At 40.9% G+C, this 15,939-nt stretch overlaps 1 protein-coding gene across 11 annotated transcripts in view; it reads right to left on the bottom strand.

Moving 5' to 3' along the window:
* Window positions 2,903-15,939, bottom strand: part of MAGI2 (membrane associated guanylate kinase, WW and PDZ domain containing 2) — a 735,464-nt gene continuing 722,427 nt past the window's right edge. For 7 of the 11 annotated variants that reach the window (XM_021384481.1, XM_021384480.1, XM_021384487.1 and 4 more), the window contains one exon: window positions 2,903-5,896. In XM_021384481.1, the coding sequence (XP_021240156.1) occupies window positions 5,097-5,896 (800 nt within the window). In that variant the 3' untranslated portion in view covers window positions 2,903-5,096. The remainder of the gene's footprint in view (window positions 5,897-15,939) is intronic. The other 4 variants (XM_021384488.1, XM_021384490.1, XM_021384491.1 and 1 more) reach the window with 2 other exon arrangements.

Here is a 15,939-nt window from a genome sequence, read left to right as displayed (position 1 = left end):
GGGGATCGATTGTTTGTGAGGGTGGATAGCGATAGGACAAGGGGGAATGGTTTTAAGCTGAGACAGGGGAGATTTAGGTTAGATATTAGGAGGAAGTTTTTCACACAGAGGGTGGTGACGCACTGGAACAGGTTGCCCAGGGAGGTTGTGGATGCCCCGTCCCTGGAGGCATTCAAGGCCAGGCTGGACGTGGCTCTGGGCAGCCTGGTCTAGTGGTTGGTGACCCTACACTTGGCAGGGGGGTTGAGACTTGATGATCTTTGAGGTCCTTTTCAACCCAAGCCATTCTATGATTCTATGATTCTATGATTCTATGATTCTATGATTCTATGATTCTATGATTCTATGATTCTATGATTCTATGATTCTATGNGATTCTATGATTCTATGATTCTATGATTCTATGATTCTATGATTCTATGATTCTATGATTCTATGATTCTATGATTCTATGATTCTATGATTCTATGATATGACACACAGGAGTATGTCAATGAATTGGTCAGCATGAATAACTTAGTAGAGGTGTTTAATGTGGAACTGCTAAGATAGGGAAAGCAGAGATTGGGTGAGCAGTAAATGGTCAGATGGCAAGAGAGGGCCAGATGGAAAAAGGAAAAGGGGACAGAGAAAGTTCTGAAGGATACGAAAAAGCAGAATGGAAGAATTAATCCATTGAAAGTTAACAGAACTGATTGCAGAGGTATGATTAAGAACAAATTGGTGAGGAGCTGTGAAGGAGAAGGAGAGATTCAGGATAGATCTGGTGGAACTGAGGGCATCTGGGATGTAGGAGGCTAAGTATGGGATTATGGTACTCAGTAGAGATGGTGCACATCAGGCTGAAGCTCTTCTTTGATGCAGATGAGGCATTTCTGGCAGTAGTGGCTGGCTGCTTTTTAGATGGGAGCTGAAAAATACTGGGGGAGAAATGGAGCTGTGCTTGAACTTCTGCATCAGTTCTTGGCAGGCAACCAGTGGCACTGGTGATAAAGTGTTGGCAGCCTTAGCACTGAGAGCATGGGGTAGGAAGGCATGTGGACTGTGGGCCACAAATGTCCCTCCTGTGTAGAGGATGATAATGTGGTGAAACCAGTGCAGCCTGAGCTCTGTTGTACCTAAATGATGAGAACAGTCCAGCAAATTTCTAGAGGGAAAGATGGCATCTTTGGCAAGACCTAATGGGAGTTAGTCTTTTTTTTTTTTTCCGGCTTTTTTAATGAAACTTTCGGGCAGAGAGGGTACAGCTTGTTTTGTGTCTGGGAACTGGCTCCTGATAGACCATACTGCCACTGCAATGACCACTTCAATCTCACTGCATTCCCCCATGCCACCTTTATTTGTTTCTTGTAACATCCAGCAAAGATATTCCTGGAGCACAGGCTTGTCCACATGCTCTGCTGTTCAACCTCAAGTATGGGCCTGGCCCAAAGCTCATACGTGATTGGATACTGCAATAAAGACTAATAAAACACTATCAGCTTATCAGAGGTGGCTGATAGGGGTGGAAAAGTTCAATTTTGAATAATGGGAAACAGGGTTCTACTTTCCTCCCTAGACCTGGGAAAAGAATTGCTGAAATTAGAAATTGGGCTTAGAGGAGATGTTAGGAACCACTGGTGACATTTATCCTGGGAAAGATCCATATGGTTTAGTGGGCAATGTTGGTGGTAGGTGGACAGTTGGACTAGATGATCTTAGGTCTTTTTTCCATCTTTGATGATTCTATGATTCAGTATTTTTTTTATCTTGACAGAAGTGCAGCACTGAGGAGAAGAATGCATCTTTTGGTGGTTTCCTGTGTGTCTCCTGTGTTATTTCATATGAAACATTAGATAAAAAGGGGCCATAGGAATGACAATACAGTGCAAACACTATGTTACTATGCCACTTTTGTTTGTAGGAGATGGGCAGAAGCACATACTGGTGTGTCCACACAGCATCAGAGGCTTCCCCAGGGTGCCACTGGGGCTGAGTCAAGCCCATGCTCACAGTTCTGGCCGTGCAAATGGAGCTATTTAAGGAGCAACAACTGTTTTTGGAGCATTAAAGACACTTCAAATTTGTTACGTGTTTATTGGAATGAAAAATTACGTTATTAGTTCAGCTGGTTGATTTTCTTTATGTGGAACATTAATCTTCTGAAAAATGCAGCTCTGCTGAAACAAGCTCAATGTGGATGAAGGCAAATTATTATTTTTTAAACATAATTTTTAAGGAAAAAGGAAATATATATATATTTTAAATGTCATATTGATGTAAAAAAAAAAATAAATCAGTGCTTTTCCAGGCAGCACAACTTACTGTGGCTATAGTCTGTAAGCAGTGATTTATTTTGCCTCACTGAAGGTGAGGAGCACGTTTCTGCTCTGCTCAACAAGAGATGGATTGGGATCCAGAACGGGCTGTCTGGTCACAGTTCTTTTGACATCCTTATGATGCTTCTGTAAAGTAAACTGGAAATCAAATTATGCCCTTTCACCCAGTCAGTAAACAAACCTTTTTTTGCTTACAGGCTCTAACTAGCACTTAGAGCTGCCAGATTCCAGTATATGCCCAGGATGTGTCTCTGTGATGCTGGGATTCTGATCACCCTGTTCTTGTGTTCCTGAGACTGGAAGGATAATTCGAGTTCAGGCCTCTCAATCCAGGGAGACATTTCCTGCACCTGTGTATCCTCCTGTACCTCACCGTGCTCACGCAGAACTGGTTTGGTTGTCTGCATGTAATTCATTAATTGTTCCCCTCTCTGGAGTAAGAAATCAAAATGGAGATTTCCCATTTCTATCACGCAGTAGTTCATTAATTGTACTCATCTACATGCAAATGATGTTTCTCAGTGCAACACTGAAGCGTGTCACTCAAAATTAATACAGACTATGTACAATTGAAAAAAGAAAGATTTTTTGGATATATATTTTATTTGACAGTGGTTTAGAATATCATACAGTAAACAAGATTTCTGTAAAAGTTAATTTATCCATAGTGGTGCGTTTCATAAAAATAGTTGCTCACTTACAGCCTTTCTGTGACTATTAATACATGGAATTATATTTATAGAGATAGAGCTGTACAGGGTAAATTCACAGCTAACACTACACAGAAATATTATTTGGAATGGGGTTTAGATGATGTGCTGTCTTCACAGGTTATCGATTACAGCCGCATAAAGCAATTACTGCACAAGGAGTAGCTGTGAACTGTGCAAATTAGAGTTTATGCAAGCATAATCTCCACTGTTTTTCAGATTTCATTGTTTGCTTTCTTTATACATAAAAATAAGATACTGGGACATGCATCTACACTACAGAAGCATTGTCCAAAATCAGATTCAATAAATTAATGGCAAATTATATTGGAATTATATTGGATTCTAGTTTAGGGGATAAAGATTTGTTGTTTTTTTCCCATTAAATAAGAGTTTTATAAACAGCTACGCGGACTTGTGCTTTTTTAGAAATTATACATGGAATTTCTTTTTCAAAAAAAAAAAAAAAGAAAAATTGTTTGAAAGCTGCAAAATCCTTTACTCGGGGCTTTTCAGACAATCGGACAGGAAGAAACATGCCTAGAGATTTCTCAGTCCAGTGCAATGTTTGAGACATCCAGCAATGTGCTAATTTCTTGGAACAAAGCCAATCTCAATCTAATGTTTCAGCAGAGCATGTCAGGAACTAAGATTGCTTGAGAACAATCATTTTGAAATACAAATTTTTGACTGCATTATTATTTTTTTTTAATTACCAATATATTATTGCCCAGGATTTTTTTTTTTTTTTATTTTGACAGACAAATAAGCATATGCACACTTATACGTACACACACGCATCTTTTTGAAACAAGATAGTGACTGACTGACTGAACTCAGACTTATTTCCTGTGAAGGCAGACTGGAATGTTTACCTGGCACTTAAGGCTTGAAATTCAAAACAGACAAGCAAGAAAGACTAAAATTAAAAGAAAAAAATGGAGGTAGGGAAGAAATGATCAAATGTAAACCATTTTTAAAAATGGAAATACGTCGAATTTACTGATTGAGGGCATCAAAAAGTGTATCTCAGTCTAATTACTGTTACGTGCCTTAAAGACACCTGCTCTGCCAAACTGAGGGAATGAAAGGTGAGAGCATCCTAAAGAAATGCAGGTGAGTATGAAACATAGCACTGTTGATGAGTGAAACTGTTATTTTCTGCAGGAGGGGAAGGCCTTTCCTTAAGGAAACTGCAGCTTTTTCTCTGTAGCAATCTTCCTTTCATTGCAAGGGCCTTGGGGATGCTGGAGTTTTGAGCCTGGCCAATTGGCTTATGTGCTACTGTGCAGGATTTGGGAAACCTGTAGTAAATTGCTTTGGAGAATAATTTGCAAATACAACTCCACCCTAACTCCTTTCCAATGTACAGAAACATGGTTGGTTCACAAAAATGGCAGTAGAAATGGTATCACAGAAACTAATCCACTAGATTCCCAACTCCTCCTGTAGCGTCCAGTGAACTGTGCTACAGGGTATCACGTGGACTGTCCCAAAGTGGTGACAGTGGAGACGTGTCATGGGCGTACAGTTCCAAATGCTTCAAAGAAACCCTTTAACCCCTGTCTAGATATGTCAAGAACAACTTATTTACAACATTTTAGCTCCATGAAAAGATCCTCTCTCAGTGTCAGCTTGCTCCGTGCAGTTTGATTTAAGGCGATGTTCCAGTTTGCGATTGCTCTAACTTGTTCCAGTTTCTTGATATAAAGTTTGAATGAAATCCAAGTCCTTCATGCAGTGGAAAAAAATGCTAAAGCTACACTGCACTATCCTCCTCTGATGTACTGTCCTTCATATTGTTTTGGTTTCTTCCATAGCTGCCAAAGTCCCTAAAATGGAACTGGGACTTCAGGGTCAATTTCAAATCTCTGTGTTGACTATATGCTTTTGAACTAATTAGATACTGTGCACATTGTCATGGAATTACACACTAATGTTTTCATCCCTCAATGCTTTGTGTATATGTGTGATAGTTAAAATAAATTAAAATAAATCAACGTGAGACAAAAACTAAGAAGAATGTTCTGCGTCAGTTTGAGACAGTTCGAGGGCAACAGTCCCGTGCTTATCTGCTCATGGCAGAAGTACCAGACTTCAGGACGCTAGGTAGCTTATCCGAGCCGGGGATTTTCCACGGCCCCGGGGAGACCATTGCCTTCCGAACTGTGGTGTTGGTGCTGCGAGTGCTAATGGGGTGGAGATGTCCCTTCCTGGGGAACTCGCTGGGTTTCCCATCAGGATCCCTCTGGCCGTGATCCATATCGCTTCCAGGTGAGCTGCAGCGATTGCTACTGTATGTCTTGGTAGCACCTGCATCAAGCTTGGCAGGGTCAGATGCTGCAGCTGACTTCTTCTCACTGGTATTTGTGGATCTGTGATCTTCTTTTTTGCTAAGAGATCCTCCCCTCTTGCTTTCTGGCTTCTTCAGCCTCCCAAACTGTTCATCACTGCTTCCAGCACACACGTGCTCTCTTGCGCCAGCCTCCATCATAACACTGTGTCCCACCGCTCTGCTTTCCGAGGTGAGCCTGCCACCGTCTGTGACCTTAGTTTTGCCTTCTGAATATCCTTTCCAAGAAGGCTCGTCATGCTTTGACCTGTCTGCCTTTTTAGGACTTGCTGACCTTTCTCTTTGCTCTCCTAACCTTTTCTTTTTGTGGCCGTTCACTGAAAGCTCCTTTAGTTTCCTTCCGTCGTGTTCCCTCTTGATATCCCATGTTGGTTCTGGGCTTATCTGGTGAGAAGGGTCAGAGGGTGGGGCTATGTGTGATGAGGATAATGGTGAGATTATGTCGTCGAGGGACAGAGCTACTTCCGACAGACCTGGGGAGGCGGCAGCGGGAGCGCTCCAGGAGCTTGGCTCGTCTGTGGTGGCAACAGAGAGAAGGGTCAGGGTGTGCTCAGCATGTCATGCACATCACACATAGAGCAACATCAGCACCCGAATCACGCTTGAGAATCAAATTCCACAGTCTTTTAGGGGAAGCAAAACTCCCAGTGGGGTCAATGGGGAGGAAATTCTTTCCTCAGAGGGCAGTGAGGCACTGGCACAGCTGCCCACAGAGCTGTGGGTGCTCCATCCCTGGAGGTGCCCAGGGCCAGGTGGGATGGGGCCCTGAGCAGCCTGAGCTGGGGGTTGGAACTGAGTGGGCTTTAACATCGATTCCAAGCCAAGCCATTCTATGATTCTATGAAAATAAAACAGTCCCACTCTCCCCCACATAAATAAAGAGTCCAGGAGAAGTAAGAACCACGGGGCTGGTACTGCACATGCTGGAAACCTCGGTCTTATTTTATACAGGTTCTGCTTTTCTCTGCCTACGTTAAATTATTCTTAAAATAATAACGACACGTGCTCATGAAATCAAATTGCCTCTTTTGTAGCTGTATAATGTATTTCTTAGCTGGGCAATATCAGTGCTGTCTCTAAGGACAAATGAAAAGGACTTTCTGCCATCTATAAACATGTCCCCACAAGCATATAATAATTGACAAGAATTTGTAGCTCAGATAAGGTCATCATTGAATTCCGTCTCATATTTTTTCTAAATAGATATAATATTGCAGTGTTTATGGCCCCACAATTCTTACAGGGTACTTACGAAGCTCCACCTTTATATCACAGCATCAGCTGCTAAGGCTCTTTCTTGGCTGTGTGTTTTGAATGTCTCCTGGTTACTTAGCCTCAACACAATATGGTTGGATTGTGCAGATTCTGTTTAATTTAGCTAAATAGACACGTCCTTTGCTGAATCATGATGGTTTTCCTAATCCACTAGTACAAAACACAATATTCTGAGACAGCCAAAAGCTTTCTTTTGCATATCTGATCCTCATTTCTTTTGATTAACATTCAGGCAGACAACGAATCCATCATGACTAATGACAGCACAGCTCTTTTTCTTACCCGTCTACACTGAGGTTAGAGAAATCACTGAACTTGGCTAATGTCATTCTCTATTTAGAGAATGTCTCAGGGATCCATGGAAACGAGGTAGAACCTGTGGCAAGAGCTGCATATTTCACGGGGAAGAAAACATAACCTTCTAGCTGGAAAACAAGCCTGGGCTTCTGCGGGTCAGGATGAGCATCCCTCAGTGATACCAAATGCCCTTTAAAAGCTACGTTTGCTTTTCTCAGTGCTGTGACTGCTTTCAAATTATCATGAAGATGCACATCATCTTGAAAAATGGAGTGGGATTTACTGCCCGGTCTGGGATCTGCAGCTTGTTTGACTGAGACAGCACATTTAAGTTAATAGCTTGATTGAGTGATTGCTGTTTTGTGGATAAAAATAGGAGAGACAATAGTGAGGTGGGTGACGTAAGGGGAGGGAGCAGCGCGGTTAGCTGAGGAGCTGTTTATTTTCCCAGATGGTGTTTGTCATATGCTTTTGCATAATGAGCATATGTGTGGAGAGGATTAGCATTTGAGAGGGGAGAAAGTACAAGTTCTGTGTAAGACAAATAAACTTTGAGCTTAGAATCTAAATGGGCTGAGGGTCCCAACTGATTTTTTTTTTTTTCAAATCACACTTCCTTACCCTCCAGTTAAGGCTGAGTAATGTACCATCTGCTCCCTGCTTGGCACTCGAGCAGGAAAAATAAATGGGAGGATCAGGCATGTAGAGTTATCAGCTCTTAGGCGCTTGCCTACAAAAAGCATTTGCTTCTGTGGGCTTGTTCTCCAGTTCTGTAATTCTGCAGGCCATGGTGGTGAGGGAGGAGCAGACCCCAGCCAGGCTTTCCTTCGATCCGAAATCCAGGAGATTCTGCTTTCGTTAGCCCTCAAACCAGTGCTCCTTCAGGGGGTCCCAGTCCCTCTGCCTGATTTCTTTACATCCAGAGTGGGACCACGCAATGCAGTGGGAATCTGTGCACCAGCGAGGTGTCTGAACCAGCGCTGAACACTACCTTGAGTCTTTGCACATTAATCAATTTGCAGCAGCATGGAGCCTGGTACGAGCTAATTTATGCTGCTCCCTGCAGATTACATTAGCCTGAGTTAACCCCTGCAGAGAAAGGTGGGCATGCAGAGACCCCATGGCACTGCATACTGGCAGGGTGGTTTTTGTTGGTTAAGTCATCGGTACATGATCGGTAGGAATGAAGAATGGAAACAACCTCAACTCAATTTCTGCTTCTTATGGCAAAATTGCACACCTCCACGGGGCAGAGGTGAGCATCAGCATTGACCCAACCAACATTTTTGATTTAATTACAGTCTTTCTTTCTCAGTTGTTGTGAGATGATGCTATTCATTGAGGGGTAGCGAAGGGCAATGGGCCATGACTGGATCTTGAGTGAGACTGAGAGCAGCTGAAGTTACAGTAATAGCTGGCTACTTTGGGAAACTTCAGCTGCACACCAGCAGAAGCATTGAATGGCCTGGAGCAGCAAGGTGCTCTTGGAGAATGAGAGTGTTACTGCACAGAATGTGCCACTGTGCAGAGATCAGCTGTTCTTGTCCAAGTGGGAGGAGGACACCATGTGAAGACAGGGCTGCAAACACCACTCGCTGATACTCTGGGGCAGAAAGGATAATGCTATACTTGTTGTCTATGGGACACCTCCAGGGGTGAGCAGTCTGCTGTTTTACTCCCTGGAGATGGGGCAGTGATGGGAAATCCTGCCCTGGTTCATTAATGGACAATTTTGGATTTTCAATTTTTTTCACTCTTTTTTTTTTTTATAGAAGAATCACCAAATGTTGCAGTGAGAAACTGTAGTGGGTCAGAACCAACCTCAGAGTGAAACAGCAGGAGCGTACTTATTACACGTAATTTTATATATATATCTGTAAGCTAGAACTTGCAGTATGATAGGCATTATCAGATCTCTGCCTCTCCCCTAGAAAACATTAACAAAAAGAAAACACAACCAAGCAAGCAAGAAATCTTGCAGCCATAGCTCAGGGGGGAGTTTGGCTGCGGGACACCCCTAGATGAGCCTGACCCGCTCCATTTCCGGTGGATGATGGAAAAAAGCTGCCACGAAACAAAACTGCCATTCCTGCTCTCTGGTAATATAGTACTTGTGAGTAAGAAGTTGATGCAGTGACTTTCTGTAAGCTCCAAGCACTGTCAACCTGAGACAGCAAAAACCCAACCTAACTTGCTTTTCCTTCTAAATAAATGGAAACTAGATTGAAAGTCTTCCTCAGCTTTGATAGATGTCCACGTCTGCCAGCCTTTGTTGCAAGATTTCCCTGGCAAGTGAGGACAATATTGATGAGAGGATATTGTAACCAACTTCCCTCTAATGTTTGGAAATTATGGGGAAATAACAAAATTACTAGGGTGGGGCAAAGCACACTAATGTAAGTAATTTATTGCTCGAAATATAAATATTTTTAAGAGCTCTGTGCAAGCCACAAGAGTTCATCTGGGCATATCAACCAGTGCTGAAATGATTGCTTTTCCATTACAAACATAAACATGAGAAAAATGCCAAATATTATTCTTCGAGCAACTTAAGGAGCTATTTCCTTTTACACTTATTCTAAGGTTATAGCAACATTTTGGAGATACTTATTAGTATGTCTGAGAAAGATAACGTTTTGTCCTAATTTTTAAGCTTTATATAAAACCTGCAGCGTTAAGTGCAAACATAACCTACATTTAGTGTCTGTTATTCCAAAGTATCTCAAAACATTTTGCAAGCATACTCAACCAGAGACAGAGCAATGATTTTACTCTTTTTTCCCTTCAAGGACAAAATGAAGACCGTGTATATTTAATAGAGCTCGAACTACTAATGCCCTAACAACTTCCAAGCAGAAGTGAAGGATAGTGAATTCATTTGAAACTACAGGAGAGATTTAGGGATGATGTAGTTTTAAATTTGTGCTTTTACTTTGTCACACTGGGTATCATACTTGCTGAGGGAGAAATGAATTTTCAAAGTTATATGTCTCACTGAAGGCTAATAGATACCTTCCTCCTTTCTCTGAAGGGAGAAAAGCTCCCTTGACCTACCAATTTAGACAAGATAAATGACCGTAGGGCAGCACTATCATCTGTCATTGTGACGGCATTTGATTTGGTGTAATTTAGTAGGTGTTTTCTGGGTGGTTTTTAGTTCCCATGAGTGACTGGCCTGCAGGTTGATGGCACTTCTAGGGGATGTGCAAGAATGACTCACCTGTGACCTGTTTCACATAACTCTCAGGCAAGGTTTCAATTGCTAACTGAGTAAGAGACACCGTAGACACGAGGTCTCCAGTTCATCGGAGGACAAGTAAGAGACAAAGGCAGCCATTTTGGAGGAAGAACGACAAGGGCATCAGGACCAGGAATTTTCTGTTCTAACATTTTTTTATTTGAGGTAGACCTGACACACACGTGAGTTACTTGCTTTGCTGTGCCAGCTTATGTGTATTTAACAGACTGGGAATGAGGCTACCACTCACATACTTGCTCCTCTCCTAACTAATGACTAGTCCTTTCTCTGGATCCAGTGCTTGCTGGTGATCACCTGAACCACCAGCAAAAGAAGCCGACGGCCTTACTGCTAATCAAGAAGAGCTGTGCCTGTCTTACTTTCCGAGCACTGCCTAGGTTGCAAGTCAGGAAAGAGCTCAGCCTACTGATAAGTTAATTTTTAATTTAATTTCCTGTAGTAAATTTCTGTAGTAGATTTCATTACAGTTTGCCTGTCTAAGGTTGCATCAAATCTGACCTTGCTCTGCTTATCTGCTCTGCTGAGATCTCGAGCCAAGAGAGATTACACTTTGGATTTGCTACCAGCTTCTCCCTGTGTATCAAAATGTTTTAAATAATTGCTTGGCAGTTCATCAGCAATGTGGGATTTTTCACCAGATAAAATTAAGCGTAAGATAGAAGTATTAATTTCTTTAATATTTAATAGTAACTTAAGGAACAAAAAGAAATCCACAGTTTATTAATTAAATACAATAACATTTCATTGTATTTTATTTGCAAAGTGTGAGAATAATGAGCAATATTTTAAAGCTTTGCATTCTTTCATTAGTACGAATTACACATTTCCTGAGATGTCTAAGCAGCTGTTTTCACATCTTCCCAGAATTATTTTCCTAAGGAATCAAAGAGTTTTTGATTACATAAAAAATATGGTGCATTTTTTTTTCCTTCTTTTTGTCTGAAATTACGTACTGCCAGAAGGTGGCAAACAATTCTTAGAGATGCTGCTAATAACAAAAATGGGACAAATTGTCCCCTGGTGAGTATCCACTAATGCTGGCAGTGTTATATCACGAATGCATTCGGCTCTTTCTCATTACAGCTTGACATGCTTGTGATGTTCCTGATTGCATTGGCCTCCTGCAGCTTTCCTTTAACACTCTCTAAGGAGGGATATTTCAGAATATTTAAAGAATCTTTAATCTCATCCTGGAGCTTCCACAGCCCAGACGTGGTGCACCCTTTGTCTCCTGAGATAAATGATTCCCTGAGGTGTGGATTGTTAGACAAGCTCTTGATGCCTTCTCCTCAGCTGCCATGGCACAATATGCCATTCTCCTGCCTGTCCTTTCCCAAAATGTCTGTGGCAATGGGCACCGCACCCTCCTTACTTCTTGCTATAAACTTCCACTTCTCGTTAATTATTCAGTACTGCTATGCAAATATTTTCTCACAAATCACCCTTTGCTTGGCTTAAAAGAGAGAAATCCACTTCTCTTCCGCTGCCGTTATCCACACCCAAACCCCTCAATGCCAGTAACTCTGAAAATAAACAATAGCATGATTTAGGAACCTTCCGCTGTGACACAGTCCTTCACTTGGCCAGGCCAGGTGGCCTAGCCCTTTCTTCCTTAGCACTGCCCTCATGCATTTTTACTAGTGTGCCGTGGCTGCCACAAGTTGATTCTGTATACAAAACCTACATGTGTGCCATTTACCTTTATGAGAACAAATCTAGGTCGTACTTAGTTAATTTGGCATATAAAAGACTTTTCCTTTCCTACAAATGCAGTTAATCAGTTTGATATTGTGAAGTCTTGTTTCTGATGCAATGAAAACCTAATATAATTTCTTCAGTCATGTACCATGCCCATCACACTGCTTGCCTGTTTGGGCTCAGTAATGTCTCTGTGACCCTGAAAGATTATAGTAACTTGCAAATGTGAGTGGAATTTTTCTGCTTTCTAGTAATTTGTTATTTTGACTTTGCACATTGTTTTCTGCAAAGGTTGAGGATGGATGGGCAGAGTAACCAGAGAGATACATATAAAGATATGAACAATCACAGGAAAATGAACTGGCATCTCAGTCCCTGCATGTTTTACTGGTGAATTTTGTGCTGTGATTTTTCAGAAAGGAATTCATTAGGAAAGACGATGGGAGAGACTGGTGTTAGAAGCATAAAACAATGCCACCTCCAGTCTCTCTGCGATCAAAGTCATCATCTGTTTTTCTTTTCAGTGTTGGTCTAAAACTGGAATGGGGGACACCGCTACTCATGGGAGATACTGGTGGCATGGCTTTTGTAGACTCTGCAAGAATTGAAGATCTGTGACTATAAATATAGGGTAAGTGAAGGATTTTTATCTCCTTTATATCTTCAAAAATTTAGTTTTACCTGCAGAAAATGTGTCACTGACCTATTCCAACACTGGGAAGCACAGCTCTGCTTCCTGCTTTGTTCTCTTCCCAGTGCAATTCATACTCTGATGTCCTACTTCTTTTCATGTTACTAATTATTACCGATGAGCAATAATTCAGTTCCTTTGGGTTCACTGTATCCACCTTTCATTTTATCCTTTATGTAGATGCCTCAAATACTTTTAAAACAGTGATGGTTCACAGAGTCCTCGCAAGGGCCATCTGATGAAACTTTGAATGATCTCAGCTCAGGTAAAATTCACTTTCATCACCAATTCTGTACTGTGAATGGAGTTTTTTACAGAAAAAGTGCTTTCATGTTTGGAAATCTAATTCAAGAATGACTGAAACACACTTCAGAAAGGACAGATTGTTAGTTATGCTTAGGAGACCAAATCTGCAGAAGCTCAGGAGATGATATTGGTTGTTTGGGAACTAAGAGAACAGAGAGAAAGGGATAGCTTAGACATGGTGCAAAGAGGACAAAACAGCACACTGCAAGGAAAAGCATGAACAAATCCTTTAGAAAAATGCCAAATGTTTGCACATTAATTTGTGTGTCATTAATCTTTATGAAATGCTATGGATGAAAGCAGATACAAATTTTTATGTAACATCTACTTTAAGAGTGGTTAATGAAGAAACACGGGAAGTGATTGATCTGGCTTGAGCAGCTCCTATTTTCCCTCTATATCGTTTCAGATCCTACTCTATACCCAATGCATCCTCAGTAAATCTTGCTCCTTGACTTAGCTGTTTAATTACAGCACTGCTTCAGTGGTTTTTTACTGACCTAATCATGTGAGGTAATCATTTAATTGCCTCACAGAGTCAGAGAGAAAGAGAAGTGTCTCTGAAGACCTCTGAGAATACATGTCTGCTCTTCTGGTGAACATGTACATATCTGGTGTTGAGGAGCTCCTTCTGGGAAGCCTTTCTGGAGGCAGCAGATCAAAGCTGAGTGGATTGCCACAGTGATTTATAATACCCATCACCTCACATCGCCCTTTTTAGCAAGCACGGCTGACTACAGGTAAGTGGCCTGACAACTTTCAGGTTAATGCAGGAGATAACTAAAGAATTCAGAAACACTCAGGGTGTGAGTGTCCCAGACAGCATGTAGACAGGGCTGTTTCTGGAGCTTGGATGAGCCTCAGTGCTATGTCTCACTTTGGCCCCCACTTGATCATCCTGCTGTTGTTCAGCTCTTAAATATAAAGCACACCCATACGCAACTCACTGTAATTTTGTTATGTACCTAAGCTCTGGATCATTTGTCTATCATCTCCAACAACATTAGTCAGAACATACAACAGGACTGACATGATTTTAACACTGTTCTTATAGTGGCAAGTACAGAAAAACGTTGCTTTTCTATGCAGAAAAAAAACGACCTAAACTTATAGTGTAATGGGAAAGGGAAAAAAATAATGAAAAAGAGCCACACTATACAAACCGGTTGTATTTCAGAACAGAAAGAGATTAATTGATTTAGTAAATTAACTTGCTATTTTACAGTACTAGTCCCCTAGCTATGAACCTTAAGGCCAGATGATTATGAGTATACAGCTTATCACTGATTCCAAGAGCCTTTTTAGCCTATTCAATAGATATGGATCTAATAGATATTCCTATCCATTAAATATTTAAATAAATGATCATGATCACTAATCTAAGTGAACTTGGTAAATTTGACTTATTCTTTGAATTAAGTTAGTGCATCTGTATAAATATTGCAGGATTACTCACTCATACTGTGAACAGCTGAAATGAAATGTCTTCACAGTGCTTTTATCCTACATGGCTCACTGCTGTGTCAGTGTAAGTCTGTGGACAGCCTAAGTGCTAGTCTTGAATGATGTTACTCCAACTACCCATTATGATTCACTCATTCCTTCAAGCTGTTTTGTTCACCTTTTGGAGTGCCAAACATCTCACATATCTATCAGATCAGGGCAACTAAGTCAATAGGAACTCATCCCTTCAGTAAAGAAGGTTTTATATCTTCTGAGTACTCGGGCAGCAGAACAGAAGCTGCAGAAAACTCGGCAGTTTTCTTCCAGAACCTGGAGCTGGAAAATCTATCTGCATTAGAAGTTACTGTATAATTAGAAAAGATAATGACTTTTAAATTAGTTTTTATTAATAGAATTAAGCCACATTAAGTCATAAAAGGTGTTCATAAATATGTTAATAGAATGTGTGGTATTAATGAAAAACATTCTGTAAAGTCTGAATAATTTAAGAGCAAGATATTACACATTTAATTAAAATTAAATATTAAAATTATTAATTATTGCAGCTAAAATGGGTGTTGCCAGTAGGCATCACATCCTGTCTGGTCAATAAATAGCTGTCATTATTAAATATACATAGATAATACATAAAATTCAGTTAGTAAGTAAGGAATTCAGAGCATTTTGACTGTTCATCAAATGCCCCTCAGAAAGCTGTTCCCAGCAGGTGCTGCTCTGGCAGTTCTCACTTAAGATCTCAGCAGGATCTTAAGCAAAATGCATAACTTGGTTCAAATGCATCCTTATTTACAATGTTTATGTATAAATATTCCTATCCCGCTAGAGTTAGAAGCTGTTGAATTAATTTAGTCTCTCTTTAGCTATCTCTTTTCAGACTCAAGGCCACTGGGCACTGAAGGGTCAGCCCTACGACCAGGCTTGCTATTGGGTTTATTGTGACGTCTGACATCTTTTGGATGCTGAGACAATTTTCTCTGAAAACTGTCTAATGAGATGGAAGTGCATGAATAAGTGAATGCAATATTGTAATGTTCATCTCCTAATGAGCAATCACAAAGTACGTGTTGTCAGAATGAACCCAAATGTTTAAAATTCTGAATTGCATATGTGTATGTGGTGCTGTAGCTAAAAAAAATGTAATATTCTCCATGGTCACGTTTGCTAAACATGGGTTGCAGAGTGACAGTTAGCACATACTGTCAGATAATAATAATAAAAAAAAGCATTTCATTTTCTGAATGATTTTTTCCAGGCAAGGAGTAATGAGCTGTGAGAAGTCTGGCAGGGTCCATGAGCTCCCCTAGCCTCTCCCTGCTGCGGGAGCCACCAACACCAGCTGGGAGCTGCACCACAGGAAGCTGGACCATCCGCAACCAATGCCATCCATGGAAGAAGCTCTCCTTCTCTCCAGTGTCTGGAATACTTTTTTATGTCATGCTCCATATGAGCATTCAGACATATCAAATTTTACATGCTGATGACTAGTGCCAAAAGAGGCTCTAAGTTTAATTTAAATTTACGTATCATAGCACCAGGCCTCTGGCAAGGATTTCCCAATAAACCTTGAC

Source organism: Numida meleagris, chromosome 1 (assembly GCF_002078875.1).
Source record: "Numida meleagris isolate 19003 breed g44 Domestic line chromosome 1, NumMel1.0, whole genome shotgun sequence".
Classification (NCBI taxonomy): Eukaryota; Metazoa; Chordata; class Aves; order Galliformes; family Numididae; genus Numida; species Numida meleagris.
The sequence above is the reverse complement of the archived record's forward strand: the minus strand, read 5'-3'. Positions and strand labels throughout refer to the sequence as shown.